This window comes from Ovis canadensis, chromosome X, assembly GCF_042477335.2.
Source record: "Ovis canadensis isolate MfBH-ARS-UI-01 breed Bighorn chromosome X, ARS-UI_OviCan_v2, whole genome shotgun sequence".
Taxonomy (NCBI): Eukaryota; Metazoa; Chordata; class Mammalia; order Artiodactyla; family Bovidae; genus Ovis; species Ovis canadensis.
In genome coordinates, this window is record NC_091727.1 from 12626248 (window position 1) to 12653351 (window position 27104).

Sequence of the window (27104 nt, forward strand, 5' to 3'; positions counted from 1 at the left end):
GAGCCCTGGCTTTCTCTGGAATTCCATTCTCCCTTCCAGAACCCTGGCAGGGCTCTTTCCTAAGGGCAGCTGACCTGGATTTGCTGCTCTTTGCCTAACTGTGTTATAGAACTGGGGACCCTTTCTTAATTAGCGCAGGTTTCTTGGTGCCTGGGCTCCTCCACACTGTGGACATCTGGGGCCAGATCACCCTTAGTGGGGGGCTGCCCTGTGCACTACAGATGTTCAGCTGGGCTCTACCCACCAGATGCCAGTAGTAACCCCTCCGAAAGTCTCCAGGCACCGCCAGATGACCTCGGGGGTAAGACTTCCAGATTTATCAATTAAAAATACAGGATGCCCGGGTAAATGTGAATTTTGGAAAAATGACTAATATTTGTTCAGTGTGCATATGTCCCATACAATATTTGCAACATGCATACACTATAAAATTATTTGTTGTTTATGTGAAATTGCCTTTGACAATAAGATTTAAATCTTATCCCTAACTAGGGATATGTATTGTATCTGGCAAGTCTTCCTAGGGGACAAAACTGGCCACCTTAAGAACCACTGTTCTTAATATTATAACTGCTTTAATGTCTTCAGATAAACAGCCTATGACTAAATTGCCTTTTAAAATATATCCATTACAATAAAAATATGCATGCAATTCAACCCAACAATTCCATTTTTAGATATTTACCCTATAAAAATACTCAGAGGTGGAAGGATATGCATAGGATAATGACTGATATAGCACTATTTGTAGTGGCAAGACGTTGGGGATAACTTTTATAATAGTGGTTAAAGTATTTTTACGTAAATGACACAAGCATTTGCTCTAGGGACTAGGATACAGCCTTAAAAAGTATGAGACAGCTCTCTATGTGCTGACATGCAAAAATGCCCATGAGAAATATCCATTATTGTAACTATAACAGAAAAGAAACTGCAGAGATGGCGGTCAAACTCTTAGCTACGGGTGGAGGATGGACTGTGGGTGTTCACTCTCACTTTTTAATTTATATCCTTTTGTTTTGTTGGATTTTCTTAAATAAAATATATGCACTGCTTCCTTATCTTAAAAAAACCACTAAATATTATTTGTCCAGAGGGAAAATATTGATTTTTATCTGGCATCCTAACAAAAGCATCAGAATGACTGACGTTTTTCTAGAAGATATTGATGGAAAAATCTCACTGTGAAACCACTGTCGTTTGAAGATCGGAGTTAAAAACTACAGAATCCTGACTGCTATACTGTGTCCCAAACACCACTGCGCTGCCTGAGTTGATTCTGAAAGCTCTGGGGGAGGTCTGTATTACCACCGTGGTCTCTAGTACTGACCTTGGCTGCAGGTTTTCCCGGTGTATCCTGGAAAGCATCTACATTTGTTTGGTCCAACACACTCACCAAACTTGCATCCAGGTTCACACATAGCTGTGGAAGAAAAAGTATTTTGACAATTAAAGAATAGGAGCCAATAGGTATATGAGAAGATGTTTAACATGGCTAATTATGAGAAAAAGGCAAATCAAAACTACAGTGAGGTATCATCTCACACCAGGCGGAATGGCCATCATCAAAATGTCTACAAATAATAAATGCTGGAAAGAGTATATAGGAAATGGAACACTCCTACGCTGTGGGTTGGAATGTAAATTGGTGCAGACACTAGAGAGAACAGTATGGAAGTTCCTCAAAAAAGCTAAAATAGAGTTGCAATCCCACTATGGGGCATTTATCTGAACAAAAGTTTAATTTGGAAAGATACATACATGCACTATCAACAATAGCCAAGACATGGAAATAACCAAAATATCCACTGAAAGGCAAAAGGATGAAAAAGACATGATACATATACACAATGGACTATTACTCTGCCATGAAAAAGAATAAAATAAAACCATTTGTAGCCACATGGATGGACCTAGAGAGATTATCATACAGGAAGAGAAAGACAAACACCTTATGATACCACTTACATGTGGAATCTGAAATATGAGACATATGAACTTATCTGCAAAACAGAAATGGACTCACACACATAGACAACAGACTTGTGGCTGCCGACGGGAAGGGAGGATGAGGGAGGGCAGGACTGGGAGTTTGGGAGTAGCAGATGCAAGCTAGTGTGTATAGGATGAGTAAACAACAGGTCCTACTGTAGAGCACAGGGATCTACATTCAGTATCCTCTGATAAACCATAATAGAAAACCATAAGAGAACAGAATATGAAAAAGGAATACAAATATGTATAGCTGAATCACTTTGTTGTAGAGCACAAATCAACACAACAGTGTAAGTCAACTGTATTTCAGTAAAGAAATTGAAAAGAACAGGGGTAGTCAGCCCAGTGAAATGCACACATGTTAAACTTAGCCGCCTTCTGTGTGGCAGAGAAATCCATGGTGACACACAATACAGAGGGTGATCTGCTTCCTCTCCAGTTTATTTTCACCTTTAAAATACTGCTTTGCTTCTGAACTACATCCCCACCCCCCATCTCTGCACCCCCTTCCACCCCACAAGTACAAGTTGACCATAACTTTGCCTAGCCCTGCCACACCTCCAGCGGCATTCAAAGGAAACAAAAAGCCTCCTACATCTCAATTAGCCAGTTTTGTATGTAAACACAAAAGATTTAACAAAAGGAATATGATTTGTGAGCTGGAAGAAACTCCATAGTTATACTGGGCCAAGGTCCTTCTCCCCCTTTCTACTGTTTTTTTGTTTTTCTCTTCTGTATTAGTTCCCCCTTTCTCTTTTGTATGATCAAAATTTCAAAATTCTGTGTGTTATCAGCCAAAATGAACAAAGCACAGGTTGGAGGCAGGGAGACGCTGCCTCCGGTCCCAAGGATGGGAACCACACGCATGATGGTGATGGCGATAGTGGTGGTGATGGAGGCATGCCAAAGGCAGCATTTGGTTTTCTGTTTTATCCACTTCTGTATCCAGACAACTGACACAAACTAGGAACTCAATAAATATTTGTTGGATGGCTGAAGTGGCAGGAGAAACAAAGATAGGATGGGTAACAGATTGGATTGGGGGCAAGAAAGCGTAGTCAAAGATGGTGGAAAGTTTGAGTCTGGCTCATGAGGAGGAGACAGGGAAAAAACGCTGTGGATAGGAAGAGAGGAAAATGCGAGAGCCCAAAGACATGAAGGGGAATGAGAGAAAAAGCAATGAATGAGAGAGAAACTAGGCCGGTAGGGAATCATGGACTCTCACACTTTCTGGATCTACTAGGCGTTCCAGAAACAGCCAGCATATGAAAGATGACTCAGCAATTGCCAGAAATGCTTGCTTACTTCTCTGCACATTGATTCTCTGGCTCATAGTAGGCCCACCCCTAGGCAAGCCTGTTCCTAAAGACTCCGGCTTGTTCCCATTTGACCCAACCTTACCTTTGCTAATGTCATGTTTCATCTCCCAGCTCCCTGGACTCAAAATCTCAGCTGTCTCTATTCTTGTTCCCCAAACAGTCACCCAGAGTATCCTACCCCTCTATCCCTGTTTCTACCACCAAGTTCCTCAACTAAGTATTGGGTTGGCCAAAAAAGTGTGTTTTGGTTTCTCTACAGTCGCTTACAGAAAACCCCAAACGAACTTTTTGGCCAAGCCAATATTTATCCAGCTGCTGGGAACCACTTTGCCCATAGATGTCTGGGAGACTTGTCACATGCCTCTCTCTCTTCACTTTCCTCATCTCAGTCTGTGACCAGGGCTTGGCTGATGCACGGGTCTAACAGGCTAGCCCCTGGTTTCTGGGCAGGACAAATGCTGCGGTGCAATGAACACTCCAGAGCTCCCTGTGGGATCAGGATGACGCCAAACTTCTCTTGAAGCCACATCTTTGCCTCGCTTCTTCCCCAGCTCCCTCACTCCCTTACAGCTTTCCCCCAAGTGCCTCTCAACGGGATATTTGTTGAGAGAATCACCTTCACAGGTACTGCTCCTAGAACATCAAGGTCCAATGAGACATGAAAGGGATATTCCAGAAGTAGAGCTCTGATCATGCCACTCATTGCTGCAGTTCAGTTCAGTTCAGTGGCTCAGTCGTGGCTGACTCTGCGACCCCATGGACTGCAGCACGCCAGGCTTCCCTGTCCATAACCAGCTCCCGGAGCGTACTCAAACTCATGTCCATCGAGTCGGTGATGCCATCCAACCATCTCATCCTCTGTCGTCCCCTTCTCCTCCCGCCTTCAGTCTTTCCCAGCATCAGGATCTTTTCCAAAGAGTCAGTTCTTTGCATCAGGTGGCCAAAGTATTGGAGTTTCAGCTTCAGTGTCAGTCCTTCCAACGAATATTCAGGACCGATTTCATTGTCTAGAAGTCATCAAATAATCTCTGTTGGGTCCTGAATCCAGGACAGGGGGCATAACCATGATCTGGCCTCGGCCTTGTTTTAGTCTTACTCTGTTCCCCGAACCCAGGCAACGATGAGGTCAAACCAGACTGCCTGCTCTTCTCTGACCTACTCTGCACTTTTCACCCCTTCTCTATTGTTACCCCACCCTGCGGCACCCCTCCCCGCCACTCCAATGGTTAATATCCTAACAATCCTTCAAGGACTACCTTGTAGGGCCCCTCCTTCCAGAAGCTTGTACAGATTTCTCCAGCCAGACGTGAACTTCTGCTCATCTCTGAGAACTCCACAGAACTCTGGCAGGCTTCTCCCAAGAAACTGATATCTTCACCGTATTCAATAACTAGCCAGATATTTCGCTTCTATGTTTCACTTCTATCTACTATCTGAGGCTAAGTGCTTTCAGAACAGGGATACAAACACTCACCTTTGTTTCTCCTTCTGCATGTAATAGTGTGAACATGTTAGACACTGAAATAGTTTTGAACGACAAAGCAGTCCGTGTAGAACTTTGAACAGGGAAACATTTCAAGGCTTGAAGTAGATCGTAAGTGAAAGAAGATAGGAGAAAACACGCTTCCCACCGAAGTTCTACTTTTGGAGGCAAACGAGATAGAATTGGATTTCCAGGGATATTTTGTTATGGTTATGTTCTTGGAGATGCAGCTTTAATTCTAAATGTTAGAAAAATAAGCCTTTTTTTTTAAGCCCCCAAGACCTCTGATTGCTCCCTGGAAAGTTATTTTCAGTGTAGTCCAGACAGGAAAGCCCAGGATAAATGCCAAAGAGAAGAGAGGAGACGTGGTGAATATTAATACCCTTGCTGTTTGGAGGTCAGCACTCCAGAAAGACGTTTTTGATTTACGGTAACTTTGGATCTGTGATGGGAACAGCCAATCTATGGCATGGGGAAATTCCGTTTATGTCTAAAATGGTGTGAGATTTAAGTGTGCTTTAGATAAAGGAAGCTCTCTTGTCTAATTTCCCTGCAAACTCCTCCATCTTTCTAGAGTGTTTATCCACTCTTTCCCCACTCTTTCTGGCTCATTATCCCATATCTCACTAAGTGACCCATACCTGAAGGCTAACGATATTGAGTGAAGCAGACCCTGCCCTGGGAACAGATTTAAGCAGGGCAGAGGCTGAGATCTAGAAAGCTCTGGCATAGAGGCAGGGCCTCTGAAGGACTGAGGGCTGATCAGTCAGTGGAGGTGAAGGCCGGGGCAGACTGCACCCTCACAGGCTGGAGCCTGGCTCTGCCTGTTCAGGCAAGTTGGCATGCGTTCCTGTCACATCGCCATGCACCCCACGGCTTAGAAATCAGAGGCCTGGTGATCAGGGACTAACCAGCCTGTTACCTGGTGCTTCGAGGAGCGTATGACTTTACCATCAAGAAGGACCATGCCGATTGGATGTAATATGATACAGATCCTAGATACAAAAATCATTGCCATTTACTGTGTCAACATTTGACGGGGGCAGAGGGTGGGCTGACCGTCTCTTCCGCTTGCCAAACACACAGTGGGAGTGGTGTGTTGGAAATGCCCTTTAGCATCTGGCTTTCAATTCTTTTCAGGCCTCTGGTATGAATACTGGCCACAAAAGTGGTGAGAATGTGATTGGCTGTGTGCACCATGGTCTGACTTTTTTATGGCCAGAGGTCCTGAGCTTCGTGTGGCTGTAAGAGAGATTCCAAAGCAGGTATCCCGTGTGGTTTTTGACCCTTTCCACCTGACTGACTTCAAAGACAATTGTATCATGGTTGTGTTTAGAAGGAGAAAAAAGCAACATTGAACCCCCTCATCACCTGCTGCTTTGACGGACAGAAGTCTGCAAGGGAGGAAACGGAGCCTGAGCAAGCTTATCTACCTTGCCCAAGGTCACCCACGTCAGTCTGGTTCTCAAGACAATGCCCTTGATCGTGACCCCCCCCGACCAGTGTGAGCACCACCCTTTTCAACCGACAAAGTCCCAGGGGAATGTTCTAACTTTCTTTTGCTAGGCAGGCAGTTGTGACTTTCAAACACTTCTGCTATCTTCACACTCTTGTCATCTCCTCATAAGGAAACCGCGGCAGTGCAGGGTTTTACATAATATCAAACACGTGGGGGGATTCCCTGGTGGCTCAGACGGTAAAGCGTCTGCCCGCAATGTGAGAGACCCGGGTTCGATCTCTTCCCTGGAGAAGGAAATGGCAACCCACTCCAGTATTCTTGCCTAGGAAATTCCATGGATGGAGGAGCCTGGTGGGCTACAGTCCATGGGGTGGCAAAGAGTCGGACACAACTGAGCGACTTCACTAAACATGTGGGAGTGAGATCAACGTCCTCTAATGTTTTAGGGATTTCGGACATGGTCAAGTTCTGCCCGCAGCTACAGTCTGCCCAGATTATTTTTGAACCAGCTAAATCAAAGAGAAGAGGTTGGGGCAGGGAAAGAGCAAAAAAGGAATGTAGAATTATTATTCTTAAAAATCGCTAACACTCTTGGGCTTTATAGTTTATAATCCAATATGATCCACACCAGTGCCTAAAGTATATGGGACGTGCAAATGTCTGTTCATCCCACTTAACAGATTAAGGATTCAGGTTCTATGCCACCTTCTAGATACACGGGGCCCTGTGACCAGATTCCTGCCCTGAAAGAATGTACCCCTGGTTAGTCAGCTTCGAAGAATACAGATTTGATTCTTTTGCACTGAGAGTGTCGGTTATTATAGAAATTTACATGAAAAACAATGCCACACAGAACTCTGTGCTCATCCCTAGCCTCCCCAACTTTTTTGAAATTGTCGGAGGCCTCTCGTGGAGTCCAGAACACTGGTGTGAGAAATGATGTCAAAAGCAAATTATAGAAACTTACTTTGAAATATACACAACAGAACCATGCATATCTTACATATATATGCACGCATCCCTTGAAACCATCTAGAAATAGGCACGATGGACTTGAAAAATGTGAGTAACCAAACTACAAAGTAAATGTCTAACCTTCTTGCTTGTGACCAAAGCCTACTGGTTGGGTGATTCATAATTAAAAAGTGGAATTCATTAGAATTCGGTTGGAAAAATTATCATTAGAATGAGGTATTTCTTGACCTGTTTTTGCCTAACTCAGTTTCTCTAGATTAAAACAAAAACAGCCATACTGACTAAGAGAACAGCAGAAAGAATTGATGAAACAGGGCTCCTAAAACAAACACATCACATCAAGGGTGATGGGTCAGCCACATTGTGAATGGGAAGAGATCTCACAAGAACTTCGACCTTGGCTGTCAGTTAGGACTGTGTCCCTGCTCTGGGAAAGCCACTGGCAACCTGGTGACAGCTCATGGTGTCACAGAGAAAAACTGCAGGACCCAGGCCAACCACCTGAGCACCGGGTGGTCTGAGTTTTTACAAAAGTACCTTCACAGACTCCCTTGCTGCTCCTTCTCCAGCCATAGCAGCAGGCCAGTATGGTTCCATAGCGACAGACACCAGGCTGGAGCGACAATGCCGACAACGTGTGATCCCTTGGACTGTGGATAAAGAGCCACATGTTAGAACTGAGAAAACGGGAAGCACCAGAGACTCTATGGACAGGAGACGTGACAGTTACCTGGTCAATTGCCACAAACCTGCTGGAAATGCTAGATCGGATTTTGAAAACCTGAATTTCAGATTGCCAGCCTCTGCTCTCATCCCTTGCCAGCCTTCACCAATAATTGTGCTAAGTCACTTCAGGCATGTCCCACTCTTCGGGACCCCATGGACTGCAGCCCACCAGGCTCCTCTGTCCATGGGGATTCTCCAGGGAAGAATACTGGAGTGGGTTGCCATGCCCTTCTCCAGGTCCCCAATGTTTAGCATCAGCCATTTCCTTCTTCCCCAGGGTTAAGAGAACTGGATTACATGGGACTTCCCTGGGGGTTCAGTGGCTAAGAGTCCACCTGCCAGTGCAGGCGACACGGGTGCAATCCCTGGTCTGAGAGGGTTCTGCCTCCCGCGGGGCCATTAAGCCCATGCGCCACCGCTAGAGAGCCCCTGCTCTGCAACAAGAGAAGCCAGCGCAGGGAGAAGCCCGCCACTGGAGAGCAGCCCCCACTCCCTGCAACTAGGGAAACGCCCGTACAGCAATGAAGACCCAGCGCAGCCATTAAATACGGAAATCAACAGAACTGGGCTCCATATAATCTATGAAACTTGGACATGTGAGAGTGGCCCAAATCGTCTGCTTCTGAACCCTGGAGAGGGCCAGTTTTCAGATCTGTCTGTCCAGACACACTGGCTCCCCAGATCTGGGTCCAGGTCCGTGCCCCTGTGTGCTCACATGACTCCCTGGGCCCCCTGGCTTCGTCGCAGACAAGAGCGCTGCCCCTCTGCCCCACTGGCCACCTGGCGGCCACCGAACACACTGGAATCTTGATACACTAGAGACGGTCAAAGCTGGAAAGACACTATAGAGAGCCTTCATGCAAGCCATCTCCTGTCACAGATGAGGCAACTCCAGCCCGAAGGAGCAGTCACAACCCCAGCAGAGCCCTGTCAGCGGTTCCAGCCCAGGGCGCCCTCCTCACTCCTGGAAACACAATTCACTCAACTCTTCATCTGTAGAGCAGAGGTTGGCAGATGTTTTCCATAAAGGGGCAGATGGTAAGTAGTTTAGGCTCTGTGGGCCATGGGGTCTTTGTCCAAGTGCAAAAGCAGCTGCAAGCAACAGTAGATAGATGGGCATGGCCGTATTCAGTAAATATTTATGGACACTGAAACATTAGAATTTCATAAGCTTTCCACATGTCATGCAATAATATGCTTTTTTTGGTTTAGTTTTAACTGTTTTTAAAGTAAAAGCCATTCTTAGCTCAAGAGCCACATAGAAACAGAGGGCCACCTAGCCTTGGCCTGAGGGCTGCAGTTTGCTGACCTTGACCTAGAGGCCGGAAAGAGTGGGCCCCAACCCCAAGTGCCAAGGTGGTAGCTTGTCACACATTCCACGATTGGGCAGGGTTACCGCCAGGTTCTGGAAGAAAAGGCTTCTGCTGTGTATTTGGTGGATGGCTGGGGTGGTTTCCTCTTGCATAGGAAATACATGATAAGATGCATGCATGTTAAACACCTGGGCACTTTAACAGACAAGGAATGCACATTTGACCATGCGCTTACTGCAGCTGTCAGCACCGATCCCAGGACACACCTAACAGCACTTGGTCCCAATTCTCCCCTCCCTCCATTCCCTGGCACCCACAAATTTACATTCTGTCTCTAGATTTGCCCATTCCGGACATTTCCCATAAGTGTAGTCATACCTCTATGGTCGTTTTGTGTCTGACTTTTTTCATTTAGCATGTTTTCAAGGTTCGTTCATCTTGTGGCACATAAGAGTAGTTCGTTTTTACTGGTGAATAATATTCTATTGTATGAATAGACCACATTTATCTGTTTGTCAGTTGATGGGCATTTGGGATGTCTCTACCTTTTGGCTATTAAGAATAATGCTGCTATGAACACTGTGTATTAGCTTTTGTGTGAACATATGTTTTCGTTTTTCTTGGGTATATACCTAGGAGTGGAACTGCTGGATCATAGGCACTCTATGTTTAACTTTTTGAAGAACTGACGCACTGTTTTCCTTCCTTTTCTCCTTTGCCTTTTGCTTCTCTTCTTTTCTCAGCTGTTTGTAAGTCGTCCTCAGTCAATCATTTTACCTTTTTGCATTTCAGGGAATGAATGGAAGCCTGGCTGCAGTCCATGCAGTAACAAAGAGTTGGATACGACTGAGTGACTGAACAACAATAAAACACTGTTTTCCAAGAGAGCTGTATCGTTTCACACCTCCACCAACAGTGTGTGAGGACTCCAACTTGTCCATGTTCCCACCAGCACTTGTTATTGTCCATTTTTTCATTACAGCTATCCCAGTGGTTGAGAGGAGAAGGAAATGGCAACCCACTCCAGTGTTCTTGCCTGGAGAATCACGTGGATGGGGGAGCCTGGTGGGCTGCCGTCTATGGTGTTGCACAGAGTCGGACACTACTGAAGCGACTTAGCAGCAGCAGCAGCAGCAGTGGTTGAGAAGTAGTACTGTGCTTGGATTTGTATTTCCCAGATGGTTAATGATGTCGAGCATTTTTTATGTGTTTATTGGCTCTTTGTGTATCTTCTTTGGAGAAAGGTCTATTCAGGTCCTTTCCCCATTTTCTAATTGGGTTATTTGTCTTGATATGCTTAAGAATGAAACACAAAGATCAAAACTAATTGGTAAAAGCAGCTGTCCCCATGCCCAGATGAATAACATAATGTAATTTTACCTTATCCTGAGGAAAAAATCTTCCATCTAGATCCTCAAAGAGTCAGTTTTTTTTTTAACCATATTTGTACTGAACTTTGACAAAGTGCCCACATCTGTTTTCTCTTCCTTTAGCAACATGGAGCTGAGTCTGGGGAGCAGAGTGGAGGGAGAAACCGACTTTGCCCATTAAAGAAGCAGATGTCACATTTCAGGTGCATTTAAAAAGAACATATGACAAAGAAGAAACCTATAGAGGGGCATATTTTGCCTATGGGAATTTAATTCCATATTTTTATAAGGAACATGTATTCATTTAGTGAGATTTCAATCTATCAACAAATCATGGAGCTGACCTGTAAATTTCTTTTTTAAAATATTTTTATTTTGTATTGGAGTATAGCTGATTTACAATGTTGTATAGTTTCAGGTGTACAGCAAAGTGATTCAGGTATACATATACATATATTGATTCTTTTAAAATTATTTTCCCATTTAGGTTATTATAGAACATTGAGTAGAATTCCCTGTGCTATAGAGTAGGTCCTTGCTTATTTTCTGTTTTAAATATAGCAGTGTGCACAGGTCAATCCCAAACTCCTAAAATATCCCTCTCTCCTACCTTTCCCCTTTTCCCACTTTTCCCCTTCTTGACCTCAGATTTGCAAGCAATAAGTGCCCCAGCTCCAATAGGAAGAGCCCTATAGCAAGAATACACAGAAGAACTGTACAAAAAAGATCTTCATGACCTGGATAATCACGATGGTGTGATCACTCACCTAGAGCCAGACATCCTGGAATGTGAAGTCAAGTGGGCCTTAGAAAGCATCACTACGAACAAAGCTAGTGGAGGTGATGGAATTCCAGTGGAGCTATTTCAAATCCTGAAAGATGATGCTGTGAAAGTGCTGCACTCAATATACCAACAAATTTGGAAAACTCAGCAGTGGCCACAGGACTGGAAAAGGTCAGTTTTCATTCCAATCCCAAAGAAAGGCAATGCCAAAGAATGCTCAAACTACCACACCATTGCACTCATCTCACACGCTAGTAAAGTCATGCTCAAAATTCTCCAAGCCAGGCTTCAGCAATATGTGAACCGTGAATTTCCTGATGTTCAAGCTGGTTTTAGAAAAGGCAGAGGAATCAGAGATCAAATTGCCAACATCCGCTAGATCATGGAAAAAGCAAGAGAGTTCCAGAAAAACATCTATTTCTGCTTTACTGACTATGCCAAAGCCTTTGACTGTGTGGATCACAATAAGCTGTGGAAAATTCTGAAAGAGATGGGAATACCAGACCACCTGACCTGCCTCTTGAGAAATCTGTATGCAGGTCAGGAAGCAACAGTTAGAACTGGACATGGGACAACAGACTGGTTCCAAATAGGAAAAGGAGTACATCAAGGCTGTATATTGTCACCCTGCTTATTTAACATATATGCAGAGTACATCATGAGAAACCCTGGATTGGAAGAAGCACAAACTGGAATCAAGATTGCCGGGAGAAATATCAATAACCTCAGATATGCAGATGACACCACCCTTATGGCAGAAGGTGAAGAGGAGCTAAAAAGCCTCTTGATGAAAGTGAAAGAGGAGACTGAAAAAGTTGGCTTAAAGCTCGACATTCAGAAAATGAAGATCACGGCATTCAGTCCCATCACTTCATGGGAAATAAATGGGGAAACGGTGGAAACAGTGTCAGACTTTATCTTTTGGGGCTCCAAAATCACTGCAGATGGTGACTGCAGCCATGAAATTAAAAACGCTTACTACTTGGAAGAAAAGTTATGACCAACTTAGATAACATATTCAAAGGCAGAGACATTACTTTGCCAACTAAGGTCCTTCTAGTCAAGGCTATGGTTTTTCCAGTGGTCATGTATGGATGTGAGAGTGGGCTGTGAAGAAGGCTGAGTGCCAAAGAATTGATGCTTTTGAACGGTGCTGTTGGAGAAGACTCTTGAGAGTCCCTTGGACTGCAAGGAGATCCAACCAGTCCATTCTGAAGGAGATCAGCCCTGGGATTTCTTTGGAAGGAATGGTGCTAAAGCTGAAACTCCAGTACTTTGGCCACCTCATGCGAAGAGTTGACTCATTGGAAAAGACTCTGATGATGGGAGGGATTCGGGGCAGGATGAGAAGGGGACGACAGAGGATGAGATGGCTGGATGGCATCACGGACTCGATGGACGTGAGTCTGAGTGAACTCCAGGAGTTGGTGATGGACAGGGAGGTCTTGCGTGCTGCGATTCATGGGGTCGCACAGAGTCAGACACGACTGAGCGACTGAACTGAACTACCTATTCCCTGATGCCAAAAACCCAGCTTCATCCTCAAAAGGGGCCATCAAGAACATGAGGAGTCTGTTGGAGCAGAGAAAGTGTGTGGATCAGGGGAGTGAGAAGGAAAGCAGGGAGAACAGTGGGAGGGAGAAAGAGCAGGAGATAAACAAGATCCAGAAAGGAAGGGCCTGTGTCCACATGAAACATTTGGCCCATCCTAAAGGCGCCAGAGAGTTATCCAGAGGTTTCAAGCAGTTGGAAATAGCAAGGATTTTGCAAGACACAAAGCAGCTTCCATAGAAGTGAGGTGAACTCAACAGGCGCCAACGAGATTATTGAAACATTAGACCAAAAGCAAAGGCAAGAAAAGCAAAAGCAAACAAGTAGGAACTACATCAAACTAAGAAGCTCTGCACAGCAAAGGAAACCAACAGAATGAAAAGGCAACCTACCAAATGGAAGAAAATATTTGCAAATCATGTATCTGATAAGGGGCTAATACCCAAATATAAAATATAAGATAAATATTTATAATATAAAAGGAACTCAAACAACTCATTTCAAAAAAAAAACCACTCTGATTTGAAATGGGTAGAAAATGTGAAGTGACATTTTTTCACAGGACGACATTCAGATGGGCAACACACATACAAAAAGATGCTCAGCATCAACTAGTCATCAGGAAAATGCAAATCAAAACCACAATGAGGAATCACCTTACACCTGCCAAAATGGCTATCATCAAAAGACAACAAATAACTAGTGTCTGAGGATATGAAGAAAAGGAACCATCCTCCACTGTTGCTGGGAATAAATATTGGTACAGTCACTCTGAAAAACAGCATGGAGGGTCCTCAAAATTTTAAAACAAAACAAAACAACCGTACAATCTAGCAGTTACATTTCTGGGTATTTATCCAAAGAAAATCTATATGCTCCCCTATGTTCACTGCAGCATTATTTACAATAGCCAATATATGGAAACAACCTAAGTGTGTATCAGTGAGTGAATGGATGGGAAAAAAAAGTGGTATGTATATACAATGGAATATTATTCAGCCATGATAAAGAATGAAATCTTGCCATTTTCAACAACATGGATGGACCTTGAGGGCATTATGCTACGTGAAAGACAGATTCTGTATGACCTCACTTATATATACTTACATGTGGAATCTAAAACACAGACCAAAAAACCACCCCAAGCTCAAAGATACAGAGAAGAGATCTGCGATTGCTGGCAGGGGCCACAAAACAGGTAAGGGGGATCAAAAGGTACAAACTTCCAATTATACAACAAATGAGTCCTGGGGATGTAATATATAGCATGGCCACTATAGTTAATTGTGTGTGCTCATGCTCAATTGCTAAGTCGTGTCTGACCCTTTGTGACCCCACAGACTGTAGCCCGCCAGGCTCCTCCGTCCATGGGATTCCCAGGCAAGAATACTGGAGTAGGTTGCCACGCCCTCCTCCAGGAGATCTTCCCCACCCAGGGATCGAAATCAAGTCTCCTGCGGTGGCAGGCAGATCTTTACTACTGAGCCACCAGGAAAGCCCCATCATTAATAATACTGTAATGCATATTTTAAAGTTGCTAAGAGAGTAAATCTTAAAAGTTGCCATCACAAGGAAAAAAATGCTGTAGCTATGTATGGTTTAGAGATGGTAGCTAGACTTACTGTTGTGATCATTTTGCAGTGTATACAAGTATTGAATCACTGTGTTGTACATCTGAAATGAACATAATGTTTTATGACAATTATACCAAAAAAAAAGATTACTGAAACTGTGAGGTGTGAAATTACAAAGAACCAAATTGAAATGTTGAAATATGATTTAAAAAAAAAAAAAAGGTTACTTAGAAACTTTGGTGAAAAAGCCCAGGGTTCCTGGTACAGGTGGTCAAACCCATTTCATATGTATTTGTCAAAGTCAATTAGTTTTGATTGTGGAGAATACTGCCTGGGGTTAAGTAAGAGAAGAAAGTTACCAGAAGGTGAAATTCATATACTGTTTGTACATTAACAGAACTCTACAGAGAAATCTGCTTTCTCGAGTTGTATTGCTTTCACATGTTTGCCTTTAGATGAAAGGTGAAACTGAGAAATCTGAGTATTAATTTCTTCCAAAACATCATTTTTGACACTGTACAAAGTATCACTTGTAAAGTTCTCCAAAATGTTAATGATGAACACTTAAGCAAAAGCTTGTTAATGAAGTCAGACTTCTTATCCACTATCAGGGATGCCTTCCCTGGTCACAAATGCATTTTAGCATTACAGATCTGTTGGAAGACATCACAAATTCGACATTACATCTAGCATTCTCCTCACTTCTTTAAAATATGGAAAGAACAACTAAGACTCAACTCATGACTGAGAAATATACAATGGATTCTGGATGTTCAGGCAACTACACAAATCATAAAACATCGCTCTGGTCTCCAGCTGCTCTGTGGATGCAGAGACATGTTCCGTGCATATTTCCTACAGGAGAGCAAGCACCTTGAAAGAACTCTGTAGAAAAAGCCATCAGAGAACCATGTGAGTCCATAAATGAGCAACGTGCCTTGTAATTAATGAGTGTGCAGTCCATGTAGTCACCCAGTTTTGAGAAACAGCTTCAAAGGGATAGCCACAAATGGGATTTTACTGGTTTAATCATCAAATTCTACATCTGGTCAGGAAAGTGGGAAAACAGTTTAAAAGAGGGAAATCACTAGTGGATAGAATGGCTAATAATTACTTGCTGATTTGTAGATTCTGGAGGAAATTTATTTATTACACCAAGAATCCAGTTCTATAGAATCCAGCATTCTATGCTTGCTAGTTTTATAATTCACATATGGCAGCTATTTAAAATTATGGGTAAAAATAAAAGTATTTAAAATGTTTCTGATTAAGCTGAAACAATATTATTGAGGGGAAGAGAGAATCTACCACAGGCAAGCACAATATTGATGAGAACAGTGGGACACACTATCTTATAAAATTTTTCTAAAATCTACTAAAAAAAAAGCTTTAACTTTTTGTTTCTTTAACTGCAGAGTTCTTGAATGACACTGCAAGTAAATGTTAGTAAGTAATTCAGATTACTTTCCCAGTATCATCTCCTACCTGCCTTTTGCCCTAATCCAGGGCCAGTCACTAACTTTCCCACCAGTAATTTGACCACTCTTTTAATATCTAGTTGTGAGTACTCTGGATAAGAAATACAAACTATTAGGTGAAACCATATGAAACTATAATTTTAGAAGTTAAAAATGTCCAAATATCTGTATATCATATATTACAATTTAACGATCACAGAAGAGAAGGCTAAGTGCTCAGTAAATACATTTCTGTGTCTGCTGGGCACAAAGCTACATTCTATGACTGGTTTTGGCCAACAGAATGGGGGTAGACTGTCTCCAAGCCTGTGCACAGAGCCTCCTGTGGGATCCTCGATTTCATTTCCATCAGCCCAATATAGAGGACACTGAGGCCCTGGCCAAAGATGGCACCTCAAGATGGATGGAACCTGGTCCCATGTGAGAGCACGTAGCAGACTCTCTCAAATGTGTGTTGGACTTGAAGGCAGGCAAAGAAATGAACTTCTACTGTGTTCGGCCACTGTGATTTTGGGATGGTTTGACACATGAAGTTAGCCTACCTTGATAAAGAGAGTAATAGTCCAAGACCATTTCTTTTCCTAAAGTATAGTACACATGATATTTTCCTCATGTGTGAATCCACTGAAACAACAAACAAAAACTTAGAAAGATATCAGTATGATTTGCATTTAGTTTCATATTTAGCAAAGCATTTTTTTAATGTACAAAAATGGAGCAGTGCATGCTGGGAGATCAAGAATGCATGGTTAAGGCATAGTCCTGAATTTAGAAGACATCTGAGTATCATGAGACATATGCATTTGGCTGGATTAACCCAACTCCATGGAACCCGGTAAACCTGGGGTGATCAATAAAAAAGGAGTTCCTGAAAGAGAAAGAGAAAGCTAGAAAGAGAATTCTTGGTCTTGGACTGAAAGGATCCCACCAACATTCTCTGCCACCCTGGGAGGTCTGACCAGGCTAGACAGCTGCTTGCGCATGTGTGCTTGTGTGCTCTGCCTTTGATCTCTCTTCCTAAACAACACTGGACATATAGAAGGTTCAAGGCACCCAGTCCTGAGGCAGGGAAGTGGCACTGTAGGTGAAGTCTCTGTGGGGAGGAGGCCCTGAGCTGCGGCTGTCTGAGCTACCTGCTGAATTGCCCAGAGCTCCTTTCACGCATTACACAGCTTGCAGTCTACATTGATCAGATTAATCATAAGTCACCGTCTTCACAGCTGAAGTTAATGTTTTTTAAAACATTCCAGGGATTGGGTAAGTTGTATAATATTTCTTCATGGGATTCCTTATTTTCTGCATAAATACACTTTGCCAGAATTTTTAGTATGCTTATTTATGGTCAGGTTCCAGGAAACTTTATGATAGGATCCAAGACAAATTGGGAAGTTAAAACTTTTTTGCCAATGTTTTTACATTTAAATATTGCCAAACGAAAGATGGAAGTATTTTCTAAATACAGACAACAAGGCCCAGCCAGAAGAGATTTTTTTTTTTTTTGCTTTCTCCTGTTTTTATCATAACTTCCAGCACAACAAGTCCATAGTACCCAACTAGTTAAAATAAATTCTGGGCTCCCATCTATTTTTGAGATACAGAGTCCAAGTCCAGCAGGCCCAGGGATGCCCCCAAAACATCTCACTTTCCTGGACGTGTCGGCATCTGAGAACCCAATCCAAAATGCTCAAGCTATCAAGTGTATCCCAGTGTGTGTTGATGCATCTTCAAATTTCCCATGCCATGAGTATACAAAGCTTGGAACTCTTCACTGCTTCTTCTATTTCTCTCACTTATTCTTAATCCAATGGAGAGTTGCTGGAAGGTTTTAAGGAGAGGGCTGACCTGACCTAATGTATTCTCAAGGAGAAAACTCTAAGACATGGACTAGAGGGGACAAAAGAAGAAGCTGGTGGAAGCTCTTGGTGGGGGGGGGGGGTGGTTCCAGTGAGAGAGGATGGTTATAAGGCTGGATGGTGGCAGGCAGGAAGGAGAGAAGGAGACGGACTTGACACATTGTCGGAGTGGGACTTAGTGCCTGACTGTGCATAAGGGGGGAGGAAGAGCAACTGGTCAGGAATGACACCCGGGTTTTTGACACTAATCCGTCTGGACACTCCTGGAACAGGGAGAATGGATGAGAAGCAGGGAATGAGTTTTGGAGAGCTGACCAAGAGTTTGGTTTTGGATGTCCTAAGCTCAGTGAGACATCCCGATGGATAGGGCAAGAATTGACAAGGGATGAATCTCCAAAATATGTAAACAGCTCATGTAGCTCAATATCAAGAATACAAACACCCCAATCAAAAAATGGGTGGAAGATCTAAGTAGACACTTCTTCAAAGAAGACACTCAGATGGCTAAAAAACACATGAAAAGATGGTCAGTATCACTAATTATGAGAGAAATGCAAATCCAGACTACAGTGTGGTGTCACCTCATGCCAGTCAGAATGGCCAACTGCCAGGGTCCAGCCCCAGTGGATCCAGGGAATTCGAAACGGGGATGGAGTCAGCGTTTGGGAAAGGACTATTTAATTAGAAATATAAAGAGATTAGGAAAGAATAGTGTAGTAGGAAAATTAGTGGAGAAAAGAGGCTGAATAACTTGGTTTATGTGGAAAGCTAATAAAACCTCGAGACAAGAGGTTTGCACCATCTATGTAGGCCACCGGCGCCCGCTTGAATAGCAGAGGGTGCCCCGCCTTGGGCTCCCACTTGCGTGGGTCTTAGAAGCCAGGGCAAGTAAATAGACATGGTGAGCCTCCACGCCCCAGATGGAATTCAGCCAGAAAAGAAGAGAAGGAGAAAAGACCACATGGGGGAAACCAGTCTTTCCAGTGACTGGTCTATCCTTTATTGTTCAGGAAAGCTTTTTACACTTTTGGTTGTACATAGAGATCAATGGATAATACAAAGTTATGCAGCGTCAGCAGCCCTGACTTTTATCGAGACCAGGCTTTCTCTCTGCACACCTAGCTGTATACACAAGTCTTAGGTGATTTACATCATCTTCTGGCCAGAAGGCCTATTAGCATTTTACAGTCCTTTTCTGATAAGGGTCTGTCAAGTAGAAAACTTATTTGCCTTAATAGTGTTGTTCTTCCCAAAGTCTGGTGCCACTCTCAGAAAGCAGTAAATAAAGTTACATTCTTACATAGGACACAACAATTTATAACAAGGAAAGAGGAGTACAGTGATTTATAACAAAGAGAAAATTCATTAACTCAAAAGTCTAGTATTGCTAACATCAAAACTACTGTATTCCTATTTCTGCATCCCATTTACATTGATTAATATCCTCCCAGGTGCCTAAAAGATAAAGGATATGGAGGCCTGGTGGCAAACATTAACTCAACGATGAAACCCTTCACCAAACTAATTCTTAGCTGTAAAAGGCTCTATATCTTTAAGATGTTTTAAGTTTCATGCCTCTCACGGTTGGGGGGCTGTAAACAATCACAAGTTGTAAAAGTCCATGGAAGTCTGTCAGGCAAGTTAGAGAGCCATCAGAGGGATTTGAGCTGAAACATTTCTTTCATATGCAGGAGACCAGTTGGAGCTCTAAGTTAACTTTTTGCAGAGAAAGGTGGTCGAGTATAGCCCCCTGTAATGTCAGAAGAGTATAGTATAGCAGACAGTAAACAGACAGAATTTGGTTTCGGGGTGGATGCTCAGGCGGAGGACCACTTGAGACCTGACTCGCCTTGCCCGTCAGGTCTCTCCGCATGACCTTGTCATGGGTGGGATCACCCGTGCTGGCTCCCAGCAGCCAACATCAAAAAATGTATAAGCAATAAGAGAGGGTATGTAGAAAAGCGAACCCTACTACACTGTCAGTGGGAACATAAACTGGTACAGCCACTATGGAGAACGGTATGGAGGTTCCTTAAAAAAACTAAAAATAGAGCTACCATATGATCCAGCAATCCCACTCCTGGGCATATATCTGGAGAAAATTATAATTCAGAAAGATACATGCTCCCCTGTGTTCATTGCAGCACTATTTACAATAGCCAGGACATGGAAACAACCTAAATGTTCATCAATAGAGGAACGGATAAAGCAGATGTACATATACAGAATGGAATATTATTCAGCTATAAAAAAGAATGAAATAATGCCATCTGCCACAACATGGATAGATCTGGAGATTGTTTTACTGAGGGAAGTAAGTCAGAGAAAGACAAACACCATATGTCATCACTTATATGTGGAGTCTAAAAAGGGGGGTACAAATAAACTTATCTACAAAACAGCAATAGAGTCACACTGTAGAAAATATACTTGTGGCTACCAGGGGGTAAAGAGGGGGTAAGGGATAAATCAGAAGACTAGGATTGACATCTACAAACTACTATATAGAAAATAGATAACCAATAAGGACCTACTGTACAACACAGGGAAATGTAGACTCTGGCCTATATGCGGAAAGAATCTTAAAAAGAGAGGATATATGTATATATTTAACTGATTCACTTTGCTGTACACTTGAAACTAACACAACATTGTAAATCAAGTATTCACCAATAAAAATTAGAAAAAGTAAAAAAGAGAATGCAGCAGAGAGAGCCTAAGATTTAAGATTCACATTTTTAAGTCATCGACACACAGATGGCATGAAAGAGCAAGGACTGGCAAGATCACATGGAGATAGTTTAGATAAGGAAGATAATAGGGTCAGAGACGGATCTCTGTAGAAACGAAGGCTGGGAAAGGAGGCTGAGGAGTAATCAGTGTGAGAAAAGGAAAAAGAGAATGCTTTGTGATGTTTTTAAAACATACCCACCAATTCTTTGATATTTTTCCTTTTAAAATTTAAGCCCAATTCCCCTTCCCTTATGAAATAGAGCAGGACTCTATAGTCTTTCCCCAACATGTCTTCCTCTTGCTTTTTGCCTATAGAAAAATTTGATCAGATAAGTGAGAAAATGCAGAAGCAAAGGAGACACAATAATAATAGTTTCAGTTCAGTTCAGTTGCTCAGTCAAATCCAGCTCTCTGCAGCCCCATGGACTGCAGCACACCAAGCTTCCCTGTCCATCACCAACTCCCGGAGCTTGCTCAAACTCATGTCCATTGAGTCAGTGATGCTATCCAATGATAATAATAATAGTTTAGTCATTAAGAAATGTCAAGGAACTTTAGTTCGCCTCAAGAGCTCTAGATAATATTCTGAGCTATATCCTTTGAGTTGTTTCATAGATACTAAAACCCTCACTGTGTACAAGAATGTAACTATACAATGGCCAGGCTGTAGTCATGACATAGGCTGCCACGGTTCTGAGAACTGGCCTCAAAGAAATGGGAACAAACCAACCTTGGGAGCTGAAGAGTAACTGTACTTAAAACAATCAAGATTAACACTGATCAGACCACCGCATGGTCAATTCCAAGACAGGACTGTCAGAGTTGACTATGTTGTTTCTACCTGTAGCCCCTCCCTCCATCTAGACACCCCTGAAACTCTCCTATGAGCGCTCTTGCCTACTGATTGTCAGTGAGGAGTCGGCCTGTGGACATGAGTGCACCCTGTCCTCTGAAATAAGGCAAACTTCCTTCCCACCAATCTTACCTCTCAAGGATTGGCTTTTGAGTGGTGGGCAGTTGGACCTAACACGGATGTGGGACTGTACCTAGTGACTGGTGTCTGACGAGAGATTATGGTGGGAGTGATGGAGAGTAACTTCTGAGATTAGGGCATAGGAGGCACTATAATCTCTTTGTTCTCTGTCTTTTGTAACTCTTGATATGTAGGAAGTCAGCTGACACCTCATAAGGACACCCAAGTAGCCTTATGGAGAGGTCCACAAGGCGAGGAGCCCATGGCCATGTGAGCACACCATCTTGAAAGAAGATCCTCTAGTTGGAGTCAAGCATTTTGACGACTGCAGCCTTGGCCAACAACTCAACTGTAACCTGGTGAAAAACCCCAGGCCCCATTTAGGTACACTGCCCCTGAATTTCCCATTCACAGAAACTGTGAGACAATAAATGTTGTTTTAAACCACTAAGCTTTGCAGGATTTTGTTGAATAGCAATAGAGAACTGTAATATATGTGGGGACCAGAAATCGGACAAAGGGGAAACTTGAAGGATAAGGTGATGATCTTTGTAAAGGCATTTGCTGCTTTGGTGTTTTGATTTTTAATTTGTATTCATCGAATCTGAGATACTATAGACTATTATTATGTACACTAGGGGAAAAATGCTGCCAGGTAAACTAAATTATTGCTCATTATCTTAAAAATTATTTTGTGCAATTGTGTGATAATTCTGAGCATGAATTGGTTGGGGTTATCGTTAAAGAATTCAGCCAGCGATGCTCTGCTTTGCTCACTACTGCCCTCAGATCAAAGCTCAAATTCCTTCCCCAGACATGCAGGGCTTCTCACAGAGTCCGTGCTGCCTGTGAGCATGGCAAGCTGAACACGTAGACTCAGCATCCTCCGAAGCCCTCCACCAATGACTGCCAGGAGCACAGATACCCCAGCTCCTGTGCCTCAGGGTGGGTAATTCTAAGGCTTGGGCCCTGCTATCTCTAGAACTCCCCAGCAGAATTCAATCACAATGGTAACTTATTTATATAATATGTATTTCCCTTCTCTGTCCTACTAGAACTAGAACTTTGGGGACAACCTCCCAAATAAACCGTGCACACTTGAATTCTGGTTTCAGAGTCTATTTCTGAGAGAATGAAACCTAAAGAGGAAGGGCTTGGGAGAATGGAGCACCAGGAAGTCCCCACTTATTCTACACACATACCTTGATGGTGCTGGGCAAGCATCAAGCTCAACAGGCTCACTGGTGATAACATGTGAGAAAGTACTTTGTAAGATCGTCAGCTTCTATGAATTCAATTTTTCTTGAGAAACAAACTTGAAATATTGGAATGCTACTGTTGTTAAGGCAGAAGACCAAATCCAATGCAGTTCTTGAGGAATCATCTAATTTCAATTTTCTCTATCCCACTGTCTGTCAAAGAGACCCAACACTATGTCTTAGAATTGAAGAGACAGTTGTCTGAAATCACTCTGTAAAAGTGTTGACACATAGTGTTTCAACAAAATTAGCTGAATGCCAATCTGATTTATGAAGACTGGATAATATACTTATTCATTTTAATATTTACATAACCTTAGATTATGTACATAAATTACATCTAAATTGGACTTTAACACCCTTTAAACCAATGAAACTATTGAAACAAGACTGCTCAGAAATGATTTCTATACTGTAATTGGGCATTTCATGGTCACCATTTCCTAGAAACACTCAGCTCTTGAGTTTTGGGTATATTCCCACAAACCCTGGTTTTAAGAATAGAGAAAGGAATGATATACCAACCACTCACAAATCATTAAAATCATGTTTAAATATAAGATCCAATCCATAAAACCAAGACCAACAGACTCATAAATCAGACTTCCTGTGGCAGGCTGAATAATGACCCCCAAAAAAGTTGGTCATGTCATAATCCCTGGAACCTGGAAATGTTACCTTATGGAACAAAAGGGAAATTTCATCTGTGCTCTTATGCATCTTAAGACAGGGAGGTCACCCTGTATTTTCTGGGTGGGCCAGGTATAATCAAAGGGTTCTTTTTAGAGGGAGGAACATGATTAAGAGTCAGAGAAAAGACAAAGGGACAAAGGAAGAAGAGACGCAGTGATGTGCCTACAAGCCAAGGACTGTTGGAGCTTCTATAAGTCTAAGAGACAAGGAATGGATTCTCCCATGGAGTCTACAGAAGGAACAAACCGTGCCAACAGCTTAGTTCTAGCCCCATAAGACAAATTGTGGACTTCCAACCTCCAGAACTCTAGAAAAATCAATGTATATCCCTGCTCCCACCCCTGCCCTACGCTGCAAGGCTTGTGGCATCTTAGTTCCCTGGCCAGGAGTCGAACTGATTTCCTCTTAGTTCCCTGTGCCCTCGGCAATAGAAGCAAGGAGTCCTAACCACGAGACCACCAGGGAAATCCCAAATTTACGCTATTTTAAGCTCTAATTTTGTGGAAAATTGTGACAATGGCACTTCCTCACCAGGGCTCTGAGAAGAATCAATTCTCAAACAGGGTGTAGTTTGCAGAAAGCAGACCTCTGTCCATGAATACATGAACTCAGTAATTCCTTTATCGCTCACATTATTGTTACTTGAACTCAATAGAGAAAAAAATGTATATTGCATAAATATAAGAAGGGAGTTGTATCACACATCAAACTCAAGAACAGCAAAGTTAATAGCGTATTTATCTTATGTGCCCAAGGCAGAAAGGTAGCAGTGTCAGGACCTGGAATGCTGGAGATGGAGTTCAGATCAGTAAGTGTTCTAGACTAATACCATGCAATAGAAATATAATTCTATCAGCCATATTGTTTTAACTGTGAAAGAAACAGGTGGAATTAATTGTAGTAATATATTTTATCTAATACAGTGTTTCTAGAACATTATCAACATGTATTCAATATGAAATGATTGGTGAGATGCTTTATGTTCTTTGTTTATTAGAAAGTCTTCAAAATCCAACGTATATTTTGCAATCACAGCACATCACAACTTGGACTGGTTATGTTTCAGGTACTCAACAGCTACATGGGGCTAGTGACTACTGTATTTACTGTATTGGACAAAGCAGACTGAGAGCATCTAAATAGTCCCAAAGCCCAAATGGCATTAAAATTCATGGAGGTCACATAGGGAAATAGTCAATATTTTATAAGAACTCTGTATGGTGTGTCAGCTACAAAAATACTGAATCACTATGTTGTACACTTGAAAATAATACTGTAAGTCAAAGATACTTAGAACATTCATTTCAAGTAGCATACAAGATAAAAGTAAAGGGTTTATGCCAAATTCTGATGCTGAAGATTGAAAAAAAAATCATGCTGTTGAGGATTTATTCACTTGATGACTGTTAATTGACTACTAATACACTAATCACCATTTAAGAGGCATATAATTTTCTAGGTCACTGAAATTATGGTACGGTGTCTCAATTAAAAAATACAACAACAGGTGCTTATCTTAGAAATCCCTATAAAGCAGTCAGTTTTTACTAAAAGTCGTAAAACCTCAGGAAATTACCAGGGGACACGCTCTTGTGCTACGAGCACCTTGCCTTTCCTGTAAACATCCTGTCTGTAACCTGGGGGCTGGAGGTGATTACACCTGGTCCCTGGGCAGTTCCTGAAAATCTGAGCGTGAGACGTTTCCAAGCATGTTGCACAGATAATGAGCATACCAGCTCGTGAACCTGAGACCACAGACAGAAACCATGGTTCACATCTTTAAAACTGTGAAATTGCAGAATCGTGACGTCAAGCCTCCATTGTAATATTCTTGGGTTTAACTTGGGAGCTTTCGACTGCTGATTTAATTTGGTGGCCCTCTGAAAGTGAGGCTCCTGGAGGTCCGTTTGTCCACTGCTAGAACAACTATTAGTCTCATCTCCAAATAGCACTTGATGTTTCTTAAGTGGGCTTTCTAGTGGTGCCAGAACCTCCAGCATTCCAGGAAATGTGATCATGAGCAAATTGCATCTCCTTACATTTTTATCACGAAAAGGAAATTGACACTTGCGATCATACATTCTAAGAACCAGGTCTGAAGCTTATTCTATTTGAACTTCAAAATCCCTTAATATTGTGACTGACGCTGATGAAAGATTTTTCCTCTAAGTCAAACAAAGATAGCTAGGCTCGCCTTTAAGAAGCCCATTCCAAACCAAGGCTCTCAGCCAGCTCTCCACAGAAACTGTTGACTAAAAAAAACTAATAGTGCAGAGGTCCTCACTCAGCTGGAGACAACTGTGCAAAACCCCCAGCCCCATATCAGTACTTTGGGCAATGTCTGGACCCAGTTCTGATGGTCACAACCTAGGGAAATTGCTACTGATCTAGTGTGCAGAGGTTACAGAGGCTGCTAAGAATCCTACAGTACATAGGACCGCTCTCTAAACACCCTGAACAAATAATTGTCCCACCCAGCCCAACAGTGCTCAATAGTGCCACAGTAGAGAAAGAAACTAGGGTATGCCTTGGAAAGCAGGAGAACCAGGAATACTTTTTCAGTGAGTGATTCCCAAAAGGCTGTCCTAGGGCTTCCCTGGCGGCTCAAAAAGTAAAAGGTAAAGAACTCGCCTGCCAATGCAGGAGATGTGGGTTCGATTCCTGGTTGAGGAAGACCCCCTGGAGAAGGAAATGGCAACCCACTCTGGTATTCTCACCAAGAAAATTCCATGTACAGAGGAGCCTGTGGGGCTACAGTCCATAGGGTCCCAAACAGTTGGACACGACTGGGCGATTAAACAACAGCAGCAGCGCAGCACTGGGGAAGAGCAGGGACTCCAGACCAGATGGTGTCCTCATTTACTGACTGTGCGTCTTGGGGCAAGCTACTAGACCTCTCTGTGCCTACTTTTTCTCTTCTACAACTCGAGGATTATAATAACAGTATCTTCCAGGGAGCGCCCTTACAGGCTGTAAATGGGTTCATAAGTCTCACGTGTTTAGGACAGTGCCAGGCCTACATGATGCACTACAAGTCTGTATTTATTAGGTGGCTTTGCTGATCTCTGGAAAAATAAGTTTCAGGGCTTAGAAAAGTTTGTGAGAAGTAAAGAAACAGCTTCAGATGCTGAATTGCCAGGGCAAGAAGAGAGAGTCAATTTCATCTGACAATCCCCGCCTTTCTCTCCAGTTCATCAACATTAATCATAAAGGCATTGAGTAGAGGGCCCCTCAGCCCCTCACAGCGGGCTCTGTAAACCCTCACCATGGATCCTCCTCTGGTTTTCCCCCTCCTTCCGCAGCAAAACTAGCCACTGACCATCAGTTGGCCCCCTTCCAATAGAGTGGAAAACACAGGACGGTACAAGCACGGAACACAGCCACCCACAGACACGCACGCCAGCCCAGCGGTGGATGTCTGCAGCCCTCGGAGTCCGCACGCACCGGTGGGTCCCTCTGCCTAAGGATGCAGCCAGGTGGGGCGCAGCAGATGCCAAGGAGGTTCTGCGAAGCCCGCCAGAGGGAGGGGAGTCCGTAGGCGCACCCAGCCTGACATCCTCTTTGAA

The 27104-nt window shown here is 42.9% G+C and overlaps 1 protein-coding gene across 1 annotated transcript in view; it reads right to left on the reverse strand.

Moving 5' to 3' along the window:
- LOC138930150 (epidermal growth factor-like protein 6) overlaps positions 1-27104 on the reverse strand; it is a 53239-nt gene that overhangs the window by 25633 nt on the left and 502 nt on the right. Inside the window, exons 2-3 of the mRNA XM_070289778.1 lie at positions 7769-7881; positions 1331-1423 (exon numbers count right to left, since the gene is read on the reverse strand). Of these exons, the coding sequence (XP_070145879.1) occupies positions 1331-1423; positions 7769-7881 (206 nt within the window). The remainder of the gene's footprint in view (positions 1-1330; positions 1424-7768; positions 7882-27104) is intronic.